This window comes from Lepisma saccharinum, chromosome 2 (assembly GCF_977018435.1).
Source record: "Lepisma saccharinum chromosome 2, izLepSacc3.1, whole genome shotgun sequence".
NCBI classification, from domain to species: domain Eukaryota; kingdom Metazoa; phylum Arthropoda; class Insecta; order Zygentoma; family Lepismatidae; genus Lepisma; species Lepisma saccharinum.
Genome location: NC_139230.1, coordinates 86,814,219 through 86,829,066, shown reverse-complemented (window position 1 = coordinate 86,829,066; position 14,848 = coordinate 86,814,219). Strand labels below are relative to the sequence as shown.

Genomic DNA, 14,848 nt, shown 5'->3' with positions numbered 1-14,848 from the left:
GCATGTCATCTGTGACTTCAGTCTGAAAGCTCCTTCAATGGCATGCCACATGCCGCCTCGGTCTTGTTTGTGTTTGCATGGTGGATGCTTACTTGAAGGTGCCCATGTCACTTCAATGTGACCCCCCCTCCTCCCGCACTGTCATGTGTTGCTTCCGTCTGAATATTCTCTCTATACTTAACAAGATAAAGGCCTGCTTTTTGATAGAATGCTCCATTTATAATCATGAATGGGCCTCTGGAGTGGAATAAAGTAATGCTGTTGCCTTGTAATAAGAAGGTGTCTAAGTTCAATCCTTCACATGGAGGCAGAGTGCTCCGGATCTTATTTCAAACTGTAGGTCCACTCCAGATTTCTTATATAGATTTTTTTCCATTTGCAGCCAGTCTTGTTTGTTTAGTGCAGGTGTTTTTCAACCACCAAGCTGCAAAAGTACCGTTGCACCCAGGGGTTGATGACAAATTTAAAACTAATTTTATATGTGACAGCAAGTCTATACATATTTGAACTATGATTATGCAATATTTTCTTTTTCGCTTCAGATGAGTGTTCGTATAACAAATTCAAGCATTGAAAATCATATACTATTAGGTTCTATTAAAAACATATACAAAACTACTCTAGTTATGTGAATATGTTTTATACTACATGGATAATAAGCCTACCGAAATATGAAGATAACACTCGGAAAGAACTCTGTTTTTGTCTAGCTACGAATTTCATATTGTAAATTGTATTTTATATTTAGACATTAGTGTCTATTCTACAGTAGGGAGATAAACGAAAACCATGGAACAGCAAAAATACTGCCAACTATTGTCATTGATTTGAGACACTTTTGTGAAAAAAAGCCAAAAAAAGCAGGGTTTTTTTTCCAACCACTTCCAACTCTATGTTGCAGTCGGTATATCCATCTTGCAATGAAATTTTATTCACCATTAACTTTGTCCACTTTAAAAAATCTTATAAATCTATGCCTTTTTCAAATGTACAATTATTCAAATTCATACTATTTTGCTAGTCTTCTCAGCATTTGTTTTGAAGTGCCAAAGTTGATTGATTGTCTATTGTCCTAGTTCTATTGTGCAATCATTATTGTATGTATTTATTTTTTTTATTTTTTTAATAATGTGTTCAAAGATGCTTCAGATAACTTGTACACATTTACAGCACAAGTTCTGCACTGGAGTACAATATACTGATGTATTGTTGTTTACATATTGTACATTGTGTCATATATGTTGTGGCAGTGAAAGCTGCTACTTTTAGGTAACCTCGAATTGTCATCATTTTAGGGAACTGAAGGACAGGTCATTGCAATCATGGATGTACTCCTTATGATTAGAAGAAAGAAGACAACTATCTTCATAGATGCAAAAGACACAACTCCAGTCTATGAGCTCAAGAAAATGATAGAAGGAATTCTCAGAGTGCCACCACAAAATCAGCAACTTTTTAAGGATAATCAAACAATGGAAGATGAAAAGATGCTACACGATTATGGTCTGACTTGCAGCGTTGCAAAAGCACAGTCTCCAGCTACGGTTGGACTTGCAATCAGGTTAGATAATGGTGAATTTGAAGCGTTGGAACTCACGCCATTCTCAGCCCCACCTGATCTCCCTGATGTGATGAAATCACAAGAAACCAATGGCCAAGAACAATCCTCATGATCATTTCATCATTTTGTAACTTGTACAGCTGCTTCATTTCATCATTTTATAACTTGTACAGCTGCTTTCCATCAAAACTGATCTGTTTACTCCATGGGAAAATTGGTGTGCATATATTTAAAGAACAGCAAAAAAAAATTAAACTTCAGAAGTGTCTTTAGTATTCTGTTTATCTAAATTAATTGAAATAAGGTAGAAGCATTTTTTAAAGAACTTTTCCTCCATTTGGTGTGTTGGATTACCAAAATAAGAACTGCATAGATCTGAACACAAATCTTTAGCAATGCTACACATTAAATTATATTAGACATTAAACTTTTTCTAGCCTCACTCATGCATTTGTAAATAGCACCTAACTTTTGTTCCTTTTCTGTGAGAGAAAGCAGACAAAACTGTTGATAAATAGATGCCACAAGACTAAAAATGTATCAAACTATTTTTTTTATTTCATTCATAAGCAAGAATACTTCCTATAATCTCATAAAGAAGTCATCATTTTTTAGTTTGTTTAATTTGCATTGCATTTGTAGTCAGTTTGAAAGTTGCAAATGTTGGATGGGATATTTTGTGAATGTTTGATAATTTTTATTATGTGTAACTTTATTATGGTGTGAGATTTCAAGTAATGTAAAAAAAAGAAAAAAAATATTTTGTACCGTAGTCTGTGTTGCTCAGGGTTTAAGGGTAAGCCCTAAGTTGTTCACTCATCTCTACTCTTGTGAAAGTAAATTTATATTGTCTATTTGCAAATAAATGAAATTATAATAATATTTTTTGTTCGTTTGCTTCGCTCTCAATATAAGTGTTTGTAATAAGTATACAATTAATTATACTTGTTACTGAGAAACAGAGTTTATGTGTATGTATATGATTTGTTAATGGATAACAAATAAATAATGACTTGCACTATATGAAGGAGTGTTTTGAAAATTTGAAATGGTTAAAATCTGAAAATGTGTTCAACTTCTTGAGGAATGGAATTTATTCTGTTTTAATTAATAATAGCAACTATGAAAATATTTTGTGCAATTATATTGTGATTAAAGGATTGGTATAAATTTTTTCGGTGATTTTCTAGTAAAAAGAGTATTGTATTCAGTGCACCTTTGTGGTTATGTGAATTCACTGGTAGCCACAATAGTAGCCTGTCTGCACCCAGCTGTATCCTTTCATGTTATCATCTTATTTTTTGACAGTGTTAAGTCGAAGGCATTATTTTTGTTATTTCCAAATACTTTCCTGCTGGACCCTGGAGTTTTTATTTTTACATAATATCTTATCTCCCAGTTGATTTGGGAGAATTTTTCATGCTTCAAACTCATATTGTGATATGAAATTACTTCTTTATATTTTTGACCCTTTAATAGTTCTTGATTTCCACAAAGAACCATAATTGCAAATAGGTTCATTAATATTTAACATATACAAGAGGATAAAATTTTATCTGAGAAACAGATCAAACCAGGGAAGAACATTGCTTCAGCAGCTTTACAAATTGAGCAAGAAATTTCAATGCCATTGAACATCATAGACTCTTTTGCACTATGTAACTCTCACTAAACTTTTGTATTTTACCTGAATTAATGGCAAAGATAAAAAAGATTGTTATATAGGTAAGCTCACATTCAGATGTGTGAATTCCACAGAGGAGAAAATAGAGATATATTGTAAAAATATTTGTTTTTTAAGCTTCGTTTTATTGTTTTTTTGCATGTCTCAGCAGTGCCGATATTTTGAAAAACATATCTCCTGTGAAACTGCTAAGCTGATTTTGTAAATTCTGAAAAATAAACATGTTATATGAATTCACCTATACATTCAGTAGAATGTGGTCATGTTGATATATAACTAGTAGTTTTGTTTCTCTGTAAACTTAATATCTATGTTAGTATGTCCAGTATCTAGACAACCACAAATGCAATCCACATGAGGATTCTCCAGAATGTATAGGATACAGAATTATTTGCCAGAATATATGAAATCATCTTAGCACTTCTGCAAGAGAAATACTTTTGATAAAATAAAGATTGTTTCTCAGCCAAGCACAAAGTATACAACTTAAGACAAACTGCTGTAAAAAAAAAAATAGTTTAATATAGTAAGTATATAAATTGATTTGCCTTCCTCAAAATTGTTGAATTGTAATTTTTATTTGATCCCCCGGTATTCACATGTATATTACATACATTTCATAGTAGTTTTATATGCCTATGTACTGTGTGTGTGTGTTGTTGTTTATTTTTCTGGTAATATTTTTCATATGAACAAATTTCAGATTTGCCTCCCAATCTGATTTACCTAGCTGTGCCCTTGCATATACCATTTCCCAAAGGTGTTAGATCTGAGGAATGTGGAGGGTATTCAACAGGTCCCGTGCTGCCAATTCATCTACCAGGAAATTTATCTTGAAGAAACTGTCTCACAACATTCCCATAGTGCTCCACCCTGCTGAAAAAAAATGGAAAAGTACCTTATTCCGTAAGCAAGGTTGAAAACCCGGTTGATTTAATAAATCCAAGTAGCCCTCAGAATTTACAATAAATGGACCAACCAATCGCATTCCTCACACTACTCCATTAACTTACCAGCACCAACCATTCGGCTTGGATCTGTCCAAAGTGGGTTATCAGATGACAAATATTGCATATTCTGAAGTTATCACCATGAACATTTAAATTATCCTCGTCACTGTGAAGGACTTTTCCAAAGGAAGCATCACAGTAATTGTTCCGAGACTATCATCCACAATATTGAATTCTTCAGGGATGTTGCTGATCAGAATCATGTGCAATGGCATGTGAACTTCTCTCATGGCAATATGATCTCGATGGTGGTTGATACGTTAAGAGGCATTTTAATGCTTCTGACACCTCGAAAAGGAGAAAATGGTTACGAGCGTGCATTCATAACTTTGTACGTTAAATATATGTTGAAAGACCTTGATCACTGCATTTCTTGTGAAATTCTAGCCTGGTTTGATATGTCATATTACCACCCTTTTGGTTTAAATTTTTTTTAGCTTAATTCAATATAGCTTGACGTACACAATGAGTGGTGAAGCATGGTATCACTCGAAAAGGAGGCACAGATGTATGAAAGGGGGCAGAGTGATGAGGGCATATTGTTATGGCTGTTATTTTTTAGAAGCTGCAATGTTTTATATGTTGAAATATGAAAAATATAGCCCCTACATAATAAAACATGCCATATTGCCTCAATATCATTCCAAAAAAATATTAACTCAACTTATTATTTATGTACACCCCATATAAACATAAAATTATTGAAAGTAAGAATGCACAAGGTATTCCAAATATAGTTGCATTTACTTTCTAATTTAGATGTGGAAATTGTTTTTAGGCATAATAGCAAATCTTCTTAGAAGAAAACCAATTTTGCACACTTTAGAGATCATTTGATTAACAGGATCTTATGTTGGTTTTACTTATTTATGTGATGGTATTTCTTTCTGATATGGACATTAGAAAAAATAAATGGTTGTCCGATGACAAATGAAGGGACCAAATCTCCCATGTCTTCATAATTTACATGGCCAATAGAAAATATGTGCTTTTAGTAAATGCACATATCCGCTAGATTTATTTATTAAATGATACCTATTACCATTGATTATTATAATGAAAAAGAACATACCTCAGTGTGAATTAACCAAGTTTCTCTTCACAACTACTGTTAAAGTCAGGACAGGAATTAAAAAGAAAGAATTGTGTAAATTAGTGATTACGCTGTCGCCTTGTAATCAAGGAGTAGGGGGTTTGATTCCCCATGGAGGCATATTAACTGTGGGTTCAGATTGCACTTTAGTCTAGTCTCGATTACAATATCGGAAAATAAAGTGGAGTTTAAACAAGCTTGTTCTGCTAAATGGAGCAGACGAGGGAAATGTTTTTTTTTTTCCTGGACCTTCAATCTGATTAATCAAAAATAGCAATTAAAATTTCACATATTTTAACAATTTGTACAGGAACCTAAAGTTACTTAAAAAATGCAATAACATATTCTTATATCTGTCAACGTATCTGAAAAGTTACTCTTGAAGTGTGCTAACTCCTAAATCGCATAAATTCCTAGAATGCGAAAATGTTGCTTCTGCAACGCTACACCCTGTGTTAATACCTATATATATCATCTAGCAAATTACAATCAGAGCTGTTGCTAAGCAAGAGCAAAAGAGGGCCAGCAGGGAGAAAATCTGAGAGATCCAACATTGTTGCCTTTCTACCCCCACCTCGCCCACCATGCTGGACAATGAACAGATGGTGTTTCCCTTTGTCCATTACAGGCAAGCATCCCCCTGAAATTATACTTTCCTGCATGAATCTCGCTGCATGTGAAGATTGAGTACCAGGCTGGGATGGACATTTTTGGTAATTATCGTAAGACCTAGAATTTCAGTTTTCTTATATTAACGCATCATTTAATGAAATTGTAAGTAATAGACAAATATATTGGGTTGAATTTTCAGCAAAAAATGCAGGCTCGACCAGGACTCGAACCTGGGTCTTTGGCATATGTAGGATTAGTAGTTCTGCATAGTAATTCTCCTGTGTGCCTAAGTTAATAAATATATTTGGGTAGGCCTTTACCTCTGGCACTTCAACACAACTATGGTTCCCCCTGGGCCTAACTTGTTTCTATCATGACCAATTGTATTCAGCACAACTCCCTTACATTTTATAGTGTATATTAAGGGACTCTTGACTCACCCTGTATACACAGGGTGTCATTTTAATGGCACCCCTGGACCACAGAAATGTTCTGAAAACATCAAAACAAACAAGTTTTCTGAGTAACATTTTTATCTTTGGTGTGTCGTTTCTGCACTACAGTCATTCAAAAAAGCCCGTTTTGCTGCATGTATGATGGTAACCCAACATCGCATGTGTGACATCAAACTACCAATCACACTATGTGCTGTCAAACGAAACTAGGTATGCATCCAGTAGACATTGAGAAGTGAACCAACAATATGAAAAATGGTAGAAAAACAACATATTTAAAAGGAAGTGGTAATAACAGATTTGCAAATCTCATTGACATCTACAGGTTAGTCTATCCATTTGTCCTCATGGCCTTATGCAGCAAGGGACAAAAACTGTAGTACAACAAGCTCTCCCGAGGATTGTGTTTATCTCTACATTCCAGATACACAAGTAATGGGTGGCAATTGTGAACATGGCAGTATATTCACTGCTGATTCATCATTAGGTTGTTACTGTGGTTGTACATGTTTTAGCCATAATTGTGAACCTCAGAAGCTTCCATTATGAATACCACAACACATGTATCTGGACAAGTGGAGAGACTAACCTGTAGGTGTCAACTTGGCAAGTTTAAAATGAAAGCAACACCACATGGCAGCAAGTAACACATCATTTCTCAAAAACCACAGATGATAATTCAATTCTGTCTTTTTTGTGCATTTATATGGCATACTAAAATGACAAAACAATATGTTTATTATGCAATCTTATCTGAAATTTAACATGAAAGGGGTATTACCTTTCAACCACCATTTCTTTGATATGTTTTACTTTTTCATGTAATAAGGACAAAAATGAAACAAAAAATTGTGATCCAGCGGGAGATCTCCAATAGTCAAAATTTTCCAAAAGTTATGAATTTTAAATTACATTTTCCATATTTTTTGTTCAATTTGAGGGAGAGGGACTATTACATTTCCTCGAATAATAGTGTTTTGTTATGCTTCCGTGCAAATTTGATGCATCCATAGGGCCAGTGCTAGAACAGCTTTTCCAGAAATCTATTCCGCAAAATGGTTACACTGGTTTTCTTATACATTTTTATTAATTTCCCCACAAGAATTATATGCATATTTTCAGTGCAATTTAGCACGGTTGTAGGAATAATTCACTGCAACATACGATATTTTTAATTCATTTTGGTCCATTGTGATGGCCATAGGGGTTTGACAAATACCAATTTTTGTGTAACATTTTGATTTTCTTGTTTTGTTTTTTTCTTCCTTTAGCTTTCATTTTTGGGAGCAAAAATGTATACATTTCACCTCCCCTAAGAGCACTGTGCGAATTAAGTTTTTTTGCTTTTGTGATTTCACTTCAGAGAGTAGATTTTCGGGGTTATGTAAATTTGTGTATACCAGCCAGTAAAATAAACTGGGATAAAAATAAGTTTCTTCTGCCTGGATTAAAATTCTTTGTGGGGTGGGGTGGAATCCCCAGCATAATTCGAACACTGCCGAAGAGTCCTGTTACGATTTTTTGCACATTGCAGCAAGTTTGCAAAGCACGCAGCTGAAAAGTTCCTGTCCAAAGTTACTTACATATGGGAAGGGGTCCTATCTGCTAAAAGTTAATCTTGACAATAAGGATGACTCTTGAAATGGTGATAGGAGAAACAGTCTACCTTATTGTCAAGATTAACTACCAGTCTTGACATCCTGGAAAAATCAAGGAATTTACTTTTTCTGGAAAAGTCATGGAAATTTACTGGCAGGGTGCCGACAGACCTGGAAAACCGGGAAAAGTCAGGGAATTTTGATGGCAGGAGGAGAGAGAAATTTCCAGAGGGGCAGAAAAATGTGTTAAGCCTCTAAATATTACTGGAAAATGCATTGAATTATCATTTTTCTTGTCTGTATGGGAGTAGTAGGGGAACAGAACTGTCAACAGATGGAGGGGGATGGGAGCGGATGTTGGACGTCGTAATAACTCATTTTGTTGGACAAACTGAAGGAACATGGAAACAAATAGGCTCCATATATCACCACCCGGCAAAGTATCAACAAAAATCTAGGCCGAATTTGATTCTAGAACAAGTGTGCAAGAAGGGAGGTCGTGAGTTCACTCGCAAATTTCGCATTGAACAGAAGGATGAATTTCATTTACAAGCATGTCTGAAGAAGATTTCTGGTAAGTTTGAAGTTTTCACTGTAGAGCTTCTGGTAACGCAGATATCACCTTTCCAGTGAGATATTTATTTTGGTGCCCTATTTCACATATCAATTAGTCATGTTTGACAGGAAACTTTTTCTGTGTAACATTTTTTACTAGAAATTTTCACAATCAATCCACGTACATATTCGTCATTGTGCTTTTAAGTTATGTGAAAATTATTATCCCTTCTTCTGAATTTTCCCCTCTGTTAAGTTAAAAAATGCTACGACTAAATCTGTTAGAACACCATTTCTTCTTCCATCTTCTTCGCATTACCGTTAAATAATTATTAATTTATTATAATATGTGCAAACTTGCAGAATATTATATTTGGTTAACACAAACATATCAATTTCTTATTAAGTTGGCTATTATAGGAAATTCATAATTGAATCTCGCATTACTAGTAGAGCAAATTTGTGAGCCATCGCCCCTCTACTTTGGTTCACCACGAGCTGCCACTGGTCAAATGTGTGACTGAACACACCATTCCCACTTCAATATTTTTGAAACTCTGATATTCTCTTTTGTGGGAGTTGCGACCAAATAATGTATACAAAAAGGATTCCCATGGGTGACCAGACCCGTAGCTAAAATTGATCTCCAGGGAAGGGGCTTTGCAAACCAAGTCCAGTTTTTAAAAAATTAACAGTATTAAATGAAGGTAAATTTTGGAAGGGCATTATGTTAAACACATAACATTTAGAAATATCATGCAAATACTACAGTTTTTTCTATATCTTATAAAACATCTATTGAAGTGTTAATTCACTGGTACCGACACCATCCCTTGATACACACACTATGCTATTTTTGATGATACAGGTTTTATATCATACAAGTAGAAATGTACAATATTCACTTCAATCATAGTGCCTGCCGTACCCCAGCCAAAGCAATAAAATTCCCCTTCGTTCCCAAAACTATGGATCTGTTGGCATTTGACGCAGCTGTGGAAGGAATGTGAATGATGACATTAAAGTCCCAGATATTTGTCAAAAGAGAGGCTGCAACAGGGGCAGGGAAGTTACAGATAAAGAAGCTCCCCTACAAAAGAACTTTCTATTCTCTTCTTCCTTCTCTCTCTTTCCTTTTTCTCTAAAGTCTAGAGAATCTTCTAAACAGTTGCTGGTACTTAAGACTTCTGCTCACAAACAAGATGAACAAATCTAAAGACTGGTTTGCATTGGTCGAGTGAGCTGGAGAGTTACTGGCCTGTCTGCTCGACTCGACCCTTCTATGGCGAGTAGCTGCTTACACACATTTTACTCCACTCCAGCAAAGTGGGATAGTAGCTGCAACTGTTTGGTGCTCTTTTGACAGAATCGATGTCATTGGCGATTCTTTTTAAAAAAAGTTCTGAAACTGTTTACACACTTTTTTTCACGAGAAATGAATGCAATAATGCATGGGGACATGTCTGGAAAGAAAACCAATTTCCTTGATTTTTCTATTTTTGATCATACTTGGTTGTGTAGAACGTAAATTACTTATTTTTAATGTTACTTCTCCTACACCAAATACATCAAAAGTCTCATCTACACTTAAAGCAACATACGCCCATAGTTTATTTTGTTTGCTCCTATAATCAACACAAATTCCATGGACATTGGACACTCACACAACACAGACTCTATACTGTCCTCAGAAAAAGTTTACATTGACCGAGTGGTCTGTCGAGTTTACACGGGAGTGAAAAAATTGATTGGAGAAGCAACCCGGTAGAGTCGCTGTCCTCCGTGGACAGCCATTCAACTGTCATGACTACTGGAGCGAGTACTGGCTCCAGTACTCTCCCCAGTTATTTACACGGGGAGAGTAGCTCGCTTGACCCTAATCGCTCCAGCTACTCTCCCATCTTCTCGACCAATGTAAACCAGGCTTAATAGCTGCTGTTCATGTTCTGTGAATGTATCCCTCGTGAACTTGTGAACAAAATAATATATGCTGTCTACATTTTCACTCTTCGCCTCAAAAGAAATTAGAATACAAAATAGTTTGACCTAATGTCAAGGGGGCTGGTGGCAGTGCCAGGGGGAGCTGAGCCCCCCCCCCCCCCTGGCCCCTGCCTGGCTAAGGGCCTGTTTGTGACAAAGTAAAAAATTATAGTGGTCTGAAAAACAACTACATCTGAATGAAAATGAGCAAGAAGAAATACACGTAGCCAGTGATGAGACAATGAAAACATCTTACTTGATAAGTAAATGCTCGGCTACCAGTAGAAGCTATAGGTGAGTGGTTAGCATTATGGCTTCACGTTCTGAAGGATTTGTGTTCGAGCCCGCTAAGGTAACTTTATTATTATTATTATTTTATTAGTTGCCCATGAGCTCCAACATGTGCGTGTGTGTGTTTGAATCTGCATTTTGACAGTATAACTTAAAAAAAAAAAAAAAAACTTGCGTAACTATGCAGATTCTTGAATACATGGGATGTGGGAAGTCCATACGATATGCATTTTCAATCCGCGATTTCACCTCCTAATTTTGGAAAACATCTTGCATTTTTCCTTCTTCACAAAACCTTTTTACAAAGTTAGAGCTTTAAGGTCACACCTACTTTCAATGTGACTACAAATTACATGCCTCTATATTTGAAATTAAAGATGATTTTGAGTTTGTTGACACAAGTTTGCTTTGTCACCTATTTATATATGTTTAATTTAATCTGTATCTAAAGAAATATTGTTCTGGAATCATAGAATAGGAATGAATCAGATGTTTATACTTTTACACAGCATATGGATAGTACAAATGTAAATCGGGAAGATAACAATTGGCCAAAAGATGATGGTCTTAAAACATTCATTTTGCTATTCCTATTTATAGATACAGATTTTTACAACAAAATTTTAATGTTAAGATCTGGACTACTTCGGTCGACTTACATAACCTAATATGTTCTTAGCTACTATGTCTTGTGTTTTAAAAATTGAAATTTATACAGTGTAATATTAATAACTCAACCAATATATATTTTTCAATCACAGCTTGAATTTTTGACGTGGTGGTTAAGAATTTCCACACTAACATTCCACATTTTCTTGATCAGTAAATGTGTGATAAGCAAGCAAGAACTGTATGTCTCATTCACATGCCTTTCTACATTTTGTAAGAGGTTTAATATCAAAGAGTTTCTCTAAAAACCATTACATTTTTTAAAAAACTAAGTCATACTGAAATGTGTAATTAATTCCATCCTAGATATACACTAGTTGGCACTGCACTAAAAAAAATTCTGCCTTTGATGAGAAATGAACCTGGGACCATTGACATGTTGGCTTATCATGCTGACTTCATTACAACGTCATATTTACAGATCATTTTATTTGCCCTCTTAGGCTTCTGTAGAAAGTATATTACATAATTTTCTGTTATTCGACAAAAATGTAAGTTTAGATATTAAAGGGGAGTGGAGATCATGCTCAGAAAAGCCTGGTTTCTGTCCAAGATGCAACTCACACACAGGTAGTTTTCTTGCTCGCTTTGCAATAGGACATTACCCCAAGATTCGTGGAAGTGTGGTCTTCTCTGCTTCAACACGTAGCCTCCACGATATGATGTCACCCTCAGTTCAATCACGTGGTTGCACAAACGAAACCTCCGTGCAGTGGAGAGATGAGTAATTTTGTAAGCAATGGATGTGGCTGTTATAAAGAGGTGATGACATTCTTTTAATTTTTTAAGGAACTTTTATATGTAGTGATACAGAGTCGATATCATCTTCACTCACTGCATGTATACAATGCCTAAAACTCAGTGGTGGAGCGTGACATTTCCAACAGTGTAAGCCTATCATGATGAAGGTTATTTCCCGTTGTGCTTATTTTTGGGCTGACATGGTTAGTAATTTATCCGCACATATCGACCCCCACCATTTTTTCAGAACACTTCCCTGGAATTTTTCACTAAATTAAAAATTCTGGATAAATCCCTGGGATTGGTGTTTCCTTTGCTAGGCTGTGAATCTCCTACATTTCAACTGATAATTAAGTCAGTTTTATTCCTATCACAATGAGTAACATAATGATAAAAAATATGCAAAGTTACATAAAATGAATAATAATAATAAAGAAATGAAAAAAGAAGGAAAAAGTGCTGAATACTTTTTAAAACCGCATAACCAAGTATCAGCTTCGTACCATGAATCACAAAATCAGGGGACTTTATTTTGCATTTCTGTTACTCTGCCTGCTAGAGAAGGAAGGGGTGGGCCTACCTACATCCATAAGTTTCTTCTGGGCAGCAAAGTCCTTGCTGGACAACAGTGTCTTCAACAAGTTTTTCCACCCCACCGCACAAACACATTCATTTTATTCCATAATGCACTTCACAATCACACCACAGCACAGGAACAACAGTCCGCTTTTCTATAGATGGAATTCGCAAAAACAATACCTCGAGACTTGAACAAACACACAACAAGCAGGGGGAAACAAAAAGAAACCAGATCTAAAATTGGTCACTGCTCAAACTGTGAGGGGAATATCCCTTTCTGATATAAATAATTTCCCTATATTTAGTAAAAAAAAAAATACAATATAAAAGAAATGCTCACTAATTGTAGGAACATATCCAGAAATTTCTATCAAAGGACATGTAAGTGCTTTCTTAGGATAGTGTAAAAGCAAATCTAGCACCTAAAAAATCATAAACAGGCTTTTCATACGTTGTTCATAGAGTGTTTGAATCACGGACTATGTAATTAATAATATTTGGTTCACATTTGACATGAGATTTGTAAAATTGGTTCAATCTTCAGCTTTCATTAACTTTTTCACTTTTTAGCTCAATTACTGTATTACCAGCTGAGTTCATACGTAAACCGAAAACAGAGATCTTAATATTTCTGATGTTTATGCTTTCCTACAAGCGAAAAACAGAAACAAGAATTTAGTACATCAATGTGTATCTAGTTTTCCCATATCCCACTCATTTTTAGTTTTCTCCATTTTCACCCTCCTGTTAGATTTTTGCTTCAGAATTCCCTGTTCCTGGAAAAAAGCTTGAAGCACCACCATCTCAAATTTCCTTTGCAGTCAACAATTCATACCCGAAAATGCTGGAGCCCCTCCTCTTGCAGGACCAGTGTCTTGGTGGTGCATATTCAGTGAAGCCAACCCAAGCATAATGGTGCTAAATCTCGCACAAGTTTAAAAAGTCGTTTGTAAGTTGTGTATATAAATAAAACAAGAGGGCCACTTTTGTTGTGGTTGAATTCTCTCAAACTTTTCACGTATAACGTCGAACCCATGCCGTTGGTTGAACCATTCGAATTTATATTTATGTTTTTGTTATCAATTAATATTAATAATATGAAGATCCCAGAACAATTTAGTAGTATGTAGCATAATTTCGGAGTTTAAATGACACTATGGATGTTTAGAAGGGGCAAAGCAAGGAGACACTTCCTGAGAAATGAATGTCAACCATTTTCACACATATAATTTCATTTCAGTCACATCAAATTGTTAATTATTGAAAGGGTGTTGCAGAAAAATGTTAACTTCAAATTGAATTAGTATATTTTGAGAAGGAAAATATACCTAGTTTACCCCAACCCCTGAAAATAAAAAAATTACTTTGCTTAATCCTCCCTGGTGGAAAGAAATACTGCGGACATCCATGAACAACACTTTTTCTAAACATGAGGTTTGCAACACTGCTGTAAGCCTCTGGCCGTAGGTTTACAAACAGGGTTTTGGCCCACTCTTCTCCAAGATACGGTATGCACCGGTAGGCACTGCTTGTTCGCGGTCAGAAATTTGTAAGGCAACATTCAGATGCTTACAATTTTCCGTAAGTAGAAGGCGGGCGTTCCCATGTGCCGTCTGGTGCTGAAGTGTTGCAATCTAACAAACAGGATCTCAAAGACTGGTATCGGCCCGAATTGAACTTTGAAGTTTTTACAAATTTTGCCATATAATTACATACATTTTACTAGAACTAATAAAGTGTAAGCCCGGCTTACATGAACTAAACTAAAACTGCACAATTTTTCCAGGTATAAAGCAACATAAATCGTTTATAATTTTAATGGAAACAGAAGGAATAAAAATTGCAAACTGCAAGAGACATCACCTTATGAAATGATAGCTTGCCACGAGGTTACTAACAATTCAAAAATTAATGTTTACATCTGTGTATGGATTTAGAGGTAAGATTTAATAGCATAGCTACATCAGTAAACCCATGATGCACTAACCAAATAATATAGTAGTTACATCAATTCCATATA

The 14,848-nt window shown here is 35.3% G+C and overlaps 1 protein-coding gene across 2 annotated transcripts in view; it reads left to right on the top strand.

Moving 5' to 3' along the window:
• The window catches only part of LOC145984085 (elongin-B-like), a 103,921-nt gene that overhangs the window by 30,656 nt on the left and 58,417 nt on the right, over positions 1-14,848 (top strand). Inside the window, exon 2 of one of the 2 annotated variants that reach the window (XM_083117488.1) lies at positions 1,296-2,441. The exons of the other annotated variant lie outside the window; for it this stretch is intronic. Within the exon in view, the coding sequence (XP_082973614.1) occupies positions 1,323-1,673 (351 nt within the window). The 5' untranslated portion in view covers positions 1,296-1,322 and the 3' untranslated portion in view covers positions 1,674-2,441. Of the gene's footprint in view, positions 1-1,295; positions 2,442-14,848 lie in introns of those variants that run through there. 2 annotated transcript variants of the gene reach the window in all.